The sequence below is a fragment of the Mastigoproctus giganteus genome, chromosome 7, assembly GCF_048544385.1.
Source record: "Mastigoproctus giganteus isolate SK-2022 chromosome 7, ASM4854438v1, whole genome shotgun sequence".
NCBI classification, from domain to species: Eukaryota; Metazoa; Arthropoda; class Arachnida; order Uropygi; family Thelyphonidae; genus Mastigoproctus; species Mastigoproctus giganteus.
This window is the reverse complement of record NC_143581.1, coordinates 29451107-29462539: the sequence shown is the minus strand read 5'-3', so window position 1 is coordinate 29462539 and position 11433 is coordinate 29451107. Positions and strand designations below refer to the sequence as shown.

The following is an 11433-nucleotide window of genomic DNA, read 5'->3' as shown; positions in this document are numbered from 1 at the left end:
TCCGTGTAGTTTACTTGAATTTTCACCACTAAATGCCATTCATATAAGATTAATAGTGTTGTTTTGCTTTAAATGAAACGTCTGTTGGCAACACCACAATTTTTCACGAAAGATTTTTGGGTTTTGAAAAGCATTTTTAAAAGTCTTGATAATCCATTGAGCGAAGGAATCATACAGGTTTTTTACCATACGAGATATTTTGTCTTCCCTAATCTAACGCAAAGTAGCCAAAATGTTTTTGAAGACTAGAAGGAATTACAAAGATCAGGGACAGCTAGTTAATTTTCATCAATAATTCAAACAGTTTATTACTATTAACTATTCATAATAGTTTTCTTGAAAAAGGTAATCTTAGATTACTTTATTCAAAATTACCTTCTATATTTCACACTTCTGATAATCACGTGATATCAGCGTTAATTTCTTTTATTAATTTTAATCATCAGGGTGATTACCATGTAACGCCCTTGTCCTAATGCAATCAAGCGAGCGTTATCTAGCTAATACAGACAATGGCAGTGTAATGGGAGATAACGTTTGCTCTACTTGTAGCCATCTAATGAGCATTTTTCAAATTTTTTGTAAAAAAACAATAGAGCGTATCGATATAATCAAGCAAAAAAAAATCCTTTAGTGGGTCCTGTAGAATTTCGGTTATATATTTTTTAAAGTTATGAAGAACTTTATAGCCACCATCTATATATACACCACCCTACCCGAGCATTTGGGATATCCCCTCCTCCAATGTAGAGAACGGTGCTAGCTAATGAGATGGATGAAAAGCTGGAACAAGTTTAAAAGTGTGCAGGAAATAGAAGAGATTTAAACGATCAGAATGAATCTTCCGATGCCATATATCAATTTATTACAGCGTGCGACAACCACAGTTTGAACCTCGCAAGTTCAACTTTATCCAACCTACTAAAAAGCTAAGAGAATGAGGGTGATGTAGGCATATGCAAAAATAATTAAATAATTAAATAATTAAATCCGCGTCTTGCCGATGTCGGAAAGACGCGGTTCTACCAATTGTGCTACTTACTTCGGCTTTTATGAGAGAACTTCTCACAGAGCCCACAACACACCAACGATTGCCACACATCGTTTGCAGTAGTGTCCATAGAACAATGGAGATGGGTCCAATGTATGACGACCTTGCATTATGCATCATAGGCAAGTATAAATGTGAAGAATTCCTGAGGACGTCATCTATCGTGGTATATTGCGTCACAATGAAGTTCACAGAAGGTAGGGTAAAGATGTGGAGTTGCTTAAATGACCTTCATGGGTTTTTCGCAATGCTGTAGCAATATGGGATCATCTCATACAGATAGACAGCAATGAAAAAAATAAAAAATAAAAACACCTCTCCAAAAGAGTGGTAGATGACAATGCATCGTTTCTACTAGGCTGGTCATCGAAGATGACCATAGTAGCTGTAGTACTGGGGAAAAGACAAAACTGACTTTCAGAAGGATCGAACATAATTAAGTTTTCTTCGCTACATAGGAGAATTACCTGGATATTTAAGGAACTGGCGATAGATATTCAAGTAGTTGAAGCTGCTTGTATAAGGCAAGGTTTCTAGGGTGTCCATATTAGAAGAACACAAAACCGGGACACTTACGTTATGGTGATGTTATCGGGGGTTCATCTGTCGGAAAACAATGTGGGGGAATTTTGTTTTAATAAAAAAACACTTTTTTTTTTCTTTCATTTTTAGTTTCAAAACGTAGAATTAACAAAAACAGAATACAATTCTTAAATTTGAACAACAAATTTATGCAATAAATATGAAACTTTTTTTATTAATATGTTTAGCAGAGCACTTAACAGATCTTTGTTATTTTTAATTTTTTTCTTAAAATTTGTGCAGTTTAAACCCCTCAAATTAAAAACACATATAATAATTGCATTAACTGTACTTCTCTCTAACCTATTACGCTCATCAGTGATCAGTCCATTGCAGGGGCGTTCTTAGGGTATGTGGCACCTGGGTGCCAATCGCAATTTGGCGCTCCCCTTAAAATTTTCTTCATATGTGTATGTAAGTTTCAGGTTTTTAGGCCTTGAACGTTGGTGGCCGGGTGCATGGCTCCCTCGGACAGCCCGCCTCTGGTCCATTGTATTCCCTGTTTCAGTACCGTCCATTTTTAACGTTTTTGTCAGGATTGGCTTCAAATTACCATCCTGGAACTAACTAATTATTTCTATATTCTCTACTCTATCCAACAGTTCTCGCTCCAGCTATTGCAATTGCAAATAAATATGAACATAATCTAATGAAATCACTCTTTTGTTCAAGGAATTCGATTTTTTAAGTAATGTTGTCCATTTTTCAACACAACTCAGTGTATTCCATTCTTTATTATTTTCCACTTTGTTTATGGCATTTTTTTAAAAACTCCAAACTGATCAAATAATAAATTTCCATCAAACTTCATTTCAATTTTTTCAAATGATTCCGGAGCTATATCCTCCCATTTTGGAATGTTTTTCATTAGCATCCAGTTTAAGAATTGGAATTGTTCTAGGGGTTTCGACCAATTTTCTAAATAATTTTTAGCCGTCGAATAAAAAATATATTTCATATTTAATAAACTTATGAACTCTTCGGCTTTCTATATCACACTGAATAATTTTTCTGGCCTCAAATGGCAGAAATTGATCAGATATTCGATTATCTAACATCTTAATCGCTTCTTCAACAATTATTTTAACCCCTAAAATATATATATATTTTAATTTTTAATATCTGCTCATTGGAGAAACTGAGAAAGCTGTGGGCAGGCCACAAATATGCTTCTCCCAATGGATGATTAAAAAATTCATCAATAAAAACGGAAGGCTTTTATTATTATTATTATTATTGCTCTAATATTATTTCTCCCTGATTGGGGGTTCTAGCTCGTGACGGGTATTGCTACCACAGGGTGGTTGTCATTATGTCTGGTGTTACTGTTGGTCGAGGAATTCTCTGACTATCCTGCAGGTGTTCGGGATTGCGACTTTCTAGAGTTCCTTGTAGGTGTTCGCTGGGAATCTATTGCTGCTAGGCTGTTATGTAGGGTCTTTGACACCATACCTGTGGTTGACACGATGATCGGGATGGTCGTAACTTGCTGCATATGCCACATCTCTTTGATCTCCTGTCTTAGGTTCGTGTACTTCCTGATTTTTTCCCCACGGGTTTTCTGCAGGTTGCTAGTGTTTGGTACTGCTATGTCAATCAGATAGGTAACCTTTTCCTTCTTATCCACAAGGGTTATGTCCGGTCAGTTGTGCGGGATTTTCCTATCCGTTATTATGGCGCGATCCCAGTATAGCTTGTGGGTTGGGGTCTCTAGTACTGCCTGTGGTTCGTACTTGTAGTGGTACACTTTCTTTGGTCAACTGGTATTTCCTCGCTAGCTTCTGATGTATTATCCTTGCTACCTGGTCGTGTCTATGAGTGTACTCAGTCTGGGTGATCACCCCGCACCTCGCGGTGATGTGTTGGATCGTTTCTGAGGCCAGGTGGCATCGTCGATATGTATCATCGGACACTCCGGGCTCCTTGGCTATGTATTTTCTATAATTTCTGGTGTTCATTACCTGGTCTTGGATGGCGAGCATGAATCCTTCAGTCTCGAGGAAGAGCGTCCCGCTCGTGAGCCATGCATTGGAAGCAGTTTTATCTATGTGACCTTGATGGAGATCATTCTAGTGTCTGCCATGTAATGTCTTCTCTGCCCATCTTTCTAGCTTCGTTTGTACCTCCCGGCTGAGGAGGACTCCTCACTTAGGTTGAGTGGGGTATGCCGCTCGTCTACCTTCCTTATGGCCTGGTGGAGTGCTGCTGTGTGTTTCTGGAAGTAATCCTTCATGTTAACTATCGCTGTCTTCTGTTGCTCAATGAGGTCTATCAGGCCCCTTCCTTCTTCTTCCCGGGCATTTGTCAGTCTCTCCACAGCAGATCTCGCGTGGTGTTGGCGGCTCTTGGTCATCATCGTCCTTGTCTTTCTCATGATATCCTCCAGCTCGGTATTAGTGCAATCTATGACCCCAAAGGAGTATGTTAGCACTGGGACTGCATAGGTGTTTATGGCTTTAACTGTGATCCCTCCATTCAGCTTTGTTTTCAGCAGGTTTCTGAGCCTCTGATGGTATTTTTCGGTCAGGCAGGCCTTAATTTGCTTGTGATGTAACTGCTGAGCCTGCTTCATCCCCAAGTATTTGTAGGCCTGTTCCTCTGCCATGGCTTGGATCTCTTTACCAGTCTGCAGCTGGTAGTTTTGGTTGACTAATTTGCCCTGGTGCAATCCGTGGGTCTTGCATTTGTCTAGAACAAATTCCATCCTAATATCATTGCTGAATTCTTCGGTGATCTGGAGTAGTTGCTGGAGGTGCTTCTCGGTTCCCGCGTAGAGCTTGATGTCATCCATGTACATCAGGTGGGTGAGGGTGTACAGGTTCTTTCTTCCTTCTTTGAGGTTATATCCGTACTTGCTACTGTTGAGCATGGTGGAAGTGCTAGATAGAACCACAATGCGCTCAGGGCATCTCCCTGAAAAATTTCTCTCCTGATGGGGATTGGCCTGGTTGTGATGTTTTCGATCTTAATGGTGGTACTCCATTTCGCCATCGTTTCTCCTATGAAGATTGTCACTAATGGATTGACTTTGTAGATCTTCAGCGCCTCTATTAGCCAGCTATGAGGCACGGAATCGAAGGCCTTGCGGTAATCGAGGTAGGCTGTGTACATGTTGCGGCGCTTCTTGTAGGTTTGCTCCATAACCGCGGTGTCTATGGTTAATTGCTCCTTGCATCCTTTGCTCAGCCGCTTGCATCCTTTCTGCTGTTATGTTCTGGCTCTCCAAGTGGTCTGATATCTTCCTGTTTATGCAGCTGGTCAGACTCTTGTACATTGTTGGGAGGCAGGTGATTGGCCGATATTTCGCGGGGTTTCTTGTATCTTCGTCTTTAGGCTTCAGATATGTGATTCCTTGAGTGAGAAACTTCGGGACTGTCTCCGAGTGCCTTATCATTCGGTTGAACTGCTCTGCCAGGTGCTTGTGTGTGCAAGTGAGCTTCTTGTACCAATAGTTGTGGACGTTATCTATTCCTGGAGTTCGCCAGTTGTGAGAATTCTTGATCATCTGTTTTACTTCTTCTTCCCTAATCTCCCACCCTCTCATTTTTTGTACGTCCTTGATTTTCTTGCGTTCTAGTTTATCCAGGGCGCTCGGCTGTTATGTCATACTTCCCTGCTGCATATGTTTCCCCAGAACTCCTCAATCGTCTTCTTCTCGGGTGGTCCGTTCTCTTCTTTCCCGCCTTCTCCGAGATTCCTCTAGAAGCCTCTTCGGTCCTCATCGAAGATTCGGTTGTTCATTTTCCTCTGGGAGCTCTCTTTGTATCGGCGTAGTCTCTTGCTGAGTGCAAGGAGGTTCTGCTTCAATTTGTCCAAGTACTCTCTTATTCTTTGATTTTTTGTCTCATGTTTGCTGTGGACGCTGTCTCTCTTGAGGATGCTCTTCTCTTTTCCAATTAATTTCTTACTCCTATCGCCCTGTTGGTACTGGGTCAATTGACCTATTTTGACTCTTAATTTTTCTATCTTCTGCTGAAATCTTCTTTCCCAAGCTGGTGGTTCCTTCTGTTTTCGGTTCTTCTGCTGCTGGTCTCTCGCTTCTCTCCCGTTAATCCTCGTGGCTGCTACCGCAGCGCAATACACGATATCTCTTTAAACTTTGCTAAGTGAATAAGGAGTCAGTACATTATTAGTGCACACAGATATTCAGCGAGAGGAGATCAAAACGAGGATATTCCAAATTAGGATGTTTCTGACAGGAAATATCGGAGCGGACATATGCACAAATACCACCCCCAGCGAAAGGAATCGTACAGCGAACAGTGAGAGCAACTGAAGACAGCAGAGGTTGATACACCTGATGATTGAGATTCTGTTAGGAAAGCTTGGCAGCATATAGGTGGACATCACTGAGATTTTAAGCGAGATCGCGTATATTTGTGAAATGAATGTTAAGGGATTTGGGAGTTTTATTGCAGACGACTTTGTTTCTAGGAAAACATTAACACTTTGGGGATCTTACTAGTTAAACATCTGTCTTTTTTTTTTCCTTTTTTTTTCTTTGTTTCGTAGCAGAGAGCGCGTAGCAAAGATGTGTAGAATTAATAGTACTTTCCAAAATGAAATTGCTTTGCATAGTTAACAACCAAGTATATATTAAATCAGTTTGATTTCTGTTATTTTTCAGCCAACAGAGGATATTTGTTGTCGTCGTTGTATTAGGGTTTTAGGAGCATTGGCGACTAAGGCCATATGGATACGTATATGCTGTTTGTAAATTGCGTGTGTTCTGAGGTAAATTTTCTGTTTGCTGGACGAAAAACCTGAGTTTCCGAGAGAAAAAAAAAGCTACCCTCGCTTGAGGGGAGGATATTTGATATTACATAAAACAGCTGTTAACTAGATGAATGATGAGTAAAATAAGACAACAGACGTGAAGTTACAAATTTAACTATCCTTTTTGGGTCAGACACATGAATAAGATTTTGTTTGACATCCCAGGTGGTTCCTGGTGATTTCAATTTTGTATGTTGGAAGATAGTTTTGAATATCATTTTTTTACTGCAAGTGAATCAGAAGATTCTTATGGACATCGACTTCATTTCAAGTTTAAAGACAATTTAGGATTTTGGTAAAGTTAAATAGATTCGTCCTTTTAAAAACAGTCAGACTTGCACGGATTGAGAGAACATAAAGTACAGTTTGTGCTGTATATAAGATACGATTTATCGCCTTGGATAGACTGCCTTGGCTGGTTATGGTAGTTTAAGTATGTTAAACATTAAAATTACATTTCTGGTTGGGATAATTATTCCTTCTCTTTGGGCCGTTCTTTGACACGCATAATTCTTTAATCTCCCATGTCTTTCTGTATTTCCTCTTCCCTCATATTGAAGATGTCTGTGAACACAGTTTTCGAACTATTTAGAAATATTTAAGTTGGTATTGGTGACTGCCATTACTACTGTTTTTAATCCAGACGTTACTGCCTTGGTTAGTTGTTCTGATTGTCTTACACTGAATGTTTCATCTAGAAGATTGAATCAACCTTTTCACAGCTTTTTGTATTCCAGCTATGTTTTTATGGCTTTCTATTTATTTTTTGTATCAGAATAAGGGATAACTTTCTTGTGGTACTTATAAAATGAATAATAAAGTAAGACGGCACATAGAATCGTCTTTATGTCATGTTTACTTTCTTGATGTTTTCTTTGGTCTGAAGGTCTTTTTACTTTCAAGTTTTAAATTTGAATGTATGCCACTAGGAGCACTGCTTGACAGCCCATTTCTTATTATAAACTCGTCACCCCTGTCGCATGTTGCATCATATTCGTGAGGTTTTCCATTGAACAGGAAATTACCATCCACATAGGATTTTATCATGCGAGTACAAATTTCATAATATGTTCTCTGAGAAACACCGTCTTTTCTTCTTCGTATTCAAGATGTTCAACTCACCCGATATGTTTTTATGTGTGATTGCTGGATCTGGAAAGATGCGCTAATTACTCATACTACAGGTATTACTCATGCTGCAGAGAATTTTAACGCACTGTTACAGTAATATGCAGAATTAAAATTTTGTGATTAAAATATTTAAAGCAATAATATTAGATAAGCTTGAAGAAAGAAAAGAAAGGAATTCATAACTCTAATAAAAGATAAATATTGTCAGAAATATTTGGTATCCAACGGCTAAGAAAATTCTATTTTCGTTGAAATGCCACCATATTTCTCAACTCACTAGACTGGTCTCTTTAAATATTTGCGATTAAAATATGATTCTTAAACAAGGCCTGTCTGTAAAACATGTTTTTGCACCCTTTATCGTAACTAATCACCTGTTATAAATCCTTGAAATACAGCTTCACATACAATTTGTGAAGGATTTCTACTTCTGCCTGTTCGTCTTTGATTGATAGTCACATTGGAAATGCAATCGTGACTTGTTCGAACTATAGACACCGCATGCCAGACTACAGAGGTGGCACCCATTTGGGATATTCTGACACTAATAGGTGCGGGAATAAGTTTTCAGCAGTCACCAATTTCATCTCCGCCCCTTCCGCACAGAGTCAATGGAACCCAAGATGAGTTGATGCCTCCCTCATGGTCACACGATGGTTAAGAACTTGGCTGACCTGGAGAACACACTCGGTATTGAACACGAACGAAATCTCAATGCTCTCTATTTCTCAATAAACCCACATATATAAGAATATTTTTAAAAAAGCGATAACCCTAATGCTAGGCTTCTATTGAGGTCGCAAGTCAATCAGGAATTAAACAAAAATTATTTTTATTCCATAGCTAACCTCGTTAACTGGCTTTTCAAGACTTTCTAGTGAAAGTATGTTAGATTATTTTACCTATAAATAGTCGGTCTTTGAGATCATCCGACAAAGACGCTATCCTACTTCTACAGGTAACTGGAGATTTCATAAATGCCTTGCGAGTGTGTTGTCAGGACCATCCATACATGTTTGTGTGTGTGTATGTATGTATGCTCATCTATTATGAAGAGTTACTATCATTATTTTATAATAAATACATTTGTTTGATTAATTTTCTTTTTAGAGGCTGCCTGAAGAGAGACGAAATGAAGCTTATCCTCATTGGTAAGTCCTCTCCAACCCAAAGAATTTATTCTAAATGTAGTTCATAGAAAAAATTTAATAAAAAAAATCTCCAATTTAGTGCATCGATAAGAGTTCTTCTAAAACGGGCTGGTTTTAAATACAGAGAAATATTTCTGAGATTATTCCTATTAACACAAATAAAATTATTGCTTTTTGTTTCTTTACTTAAGGAAGGAAAAATGCAAATAAAATTAATGTTCACGCTAATGAACGTTCATAAACGGGATAATTTTAATGTTACGCTATTTTTATCAAAACATGTTAAATGAATTTTCATTTACTATAAAAATATTCTTTCTATTTACAGTATGCCTTACACTGACTGCAACCAATTCGCTACCAAGGGTGAGTAGGAATTTTATATGTACACCGATGCGCCCAAAACTATCGAAATTGAAAATTTATCGAAGGAAATGAGTATTGTAACCAATTAAAATAATTTAAAGGATTAATTTGGTAATGATAATTAGTACTGCTAATGATTAGAACTGTTATTAACAGAAATTAAATTATATTAACCAGCCTAATTGTTTCTTATAACGTTAGTTTAAAAGAGCCGCCTATGAACTTCCTAACGATGCTGAAGTCCTTGTTGGAAATATAAAGACAACTTTCAAATGCCCAGGTGATGGTATCTATGCAGATATAGAAAACAACTGTAAGGTCTTTCACGTGTGTCACAAAGTCGAAAGCGCTGGTTCGACAGAAGATGTCCAGTACAGTTTTGTGTGTGGCAACCAGACAGTCTTCAACCAATTTACATTTACGTGCTCCAGTTACGAAGATGCAATTCCTTGTGCAAGCTCCAGAGATTTCTTCTACCTTAATGGGAATATTCTAGCTGGAAATCCTGATGTTCATATACACACAGAAGCGGACATCCAGAGGGCCGAACCACTCTTACCACGCTCCAAAACGAAATGAATCACATAAGAATAGCCAACTGTTCGGGAAAGGCACAAAATACATGTACATGTTAGCATCTATCACAGTTCAATTTTCAGTAGTAAGTCATCTATTGTCACATATACATGAGTGGAAAAATAAAAGAAGGAAACAGACCTGTGTGGTTTACGATTCTTTTTATTTACATAAATGATGAAACGACCATCAATATTATTAAATTTCTATTTTTATTCGCGCGATTAATGTGCAGTCACTACTATATACAATAAAAACATAAAGTCATAATTTGCACCTTTTTTATTCAATCTTCTGTTGTTTCTACAAGCCATGGTTGGTTCTACAAGCCAAGCAAGGATGCGTAGTCTCTGTTTTATGTCGCATTCAGCTCAGAAAAAAATTTACAATCAATGGCATTAATTTACATTTAAATTAAAACAAATATAAACATTTTATCGATTGGGAATGTTATAGGAACTGTTAATTAGAACCATGTCGTTGATACTGTAAACGATCTCCAGAAAAAGCAAGTTTACCAACTACGTAGTAACAATAGATCTGTTTTTGATAAACAAAAAAAAGTTTCTACTTTGTGTTTAACGTAATCTAATATCATTGAGCTAAACTTTCCAAACTGGAGAGTGTGCATTTTTTGCATTTAAAAGCATCTTCTTTACCTCACTGCGCCAGTGCGAGAACAAAAGCAGCTCAGATTCCTTCGATACTTAAAGGAAACTGTAAGAAAGAAGGCAAAGTGAGCAATAATTAGACCTGATTCTTATCAGGTTACTTATTGCTAGACACTTCATTAATTAATTGTGATACAAGATACCTCGATAGCCTAGGTTATTGGGAAAAGAGGACACCACAACCAACATAAAAGGCAGAGGGATGAATAAATTATAGACTAACTGTTGAAAGGAAGAAATTCAAAGCTTCTTAAGCAGAAAAGTTTACACATAGTTGGGAAGTTTACTGTTGAATCCTGGGACAAACAGTTTTGGCAATTACATTTTTGAAAGCTAAATTTGAAAATCGTATGGGATATTAACTAAGATATTTCTATATTATGCGAAAATGCTAAGTACATATTTGAAATCAATTTTTGAAGTTCTTTCCTGAACACGTATTTTGACGAAATCTTTACCGTTTCGACATGGGAAAAAATTTTGCTGTTCTAGGACAAATTGACCTATGACCAAGTAGCGGGAAAAGGAAAGTTACACCTTAGGGTAGGGAGAGAGAGAGGCCATAGTTTGTTGCGATATAGATTGCGAGGGAGAGATAATAAATGACTCTGGGCAATGAAAAGAAAATTAACAGTAAGGATTGTGTAAGATAGACATCAATTATTCATTTGGATGATAAATAACAGCTTTTCTGACAGAGTTTTCAAGCAATAAAATCCTACAAAAATGGCTTGCCAAGACTTGAATATTGAGAAAGAATGCCCCTAACTTGGTATTGTCTTAATGAAGTCTTGGAACCTCTGCATCGCGTTCATAGTCTCTCATACACACCTCACGAATTACCTTGGTAGTGTTCTATTACAACCCTTGTGGGTAGCACAGTTGGTACAATCGCCGCTCTCCCCACTTCGGGTTGAAAAGACTTGAGTTCGAGTCCCTTTGATGACGGGAGGAATTTTTATGGGCCTTTTTCACAACATGGTTGAGTTATTTGGTCCCAGGCGAGGATAGCACGGTTTTTTCTCCCGGAAATTCAGGTTTTTCGTCCAGCAAACAGAAAATCGACCTCAGGACACAAGCAATTTACAACAGTATATGCAGAGCAATATGGCCTTAGTTGCAGATGCCT

At 38.0% G+C, this 11433-nt stretch overlaps 1 protein-coding gene across 1 annotated transcript; it reads left to right on the top strand.

Annotated features, from left to right (window-relative positions):
- Window positions 1–8485: 8485 nt before the first annotated feature.
- On the top strand, window positions 8486–9773 carry LOC150082772 (uncharacterized). Its single transcript, XM_090376811.1, has 4 exons — window positions 8486–8498; window positions 8651–8691; window positions 9020–9057; window positions 9259–9773. The coding sequence occupies exons 2-4, from the start codon at window positions 8673–8675 to the stop codon at window positions 9634–9636; spliced, it is 435 nt and encodes a 144-aa protein (XP_090232937.1). The 5' UTR covers window positions 8486–8498; window positions 8651–8672; the 3' UTR covers window positions 9637–9773.
- The last annotated feature ends 1660 nt before the right edge of the window (window positions 9774–11433 follow it).

What these genes read in the sequence shown, in the direction of transcription:
- LOC150082772 (XM_090376811.1), top strand. An exon ending in CAACCAATTCGCTACCAAGG is followed by an intron (nt 9,058 to 9,258) that starts GTGAGTAGGAAT and finishes TTATAACGTTAG; the next exon opens with TTTAAAAGAGCCGCCTATGA.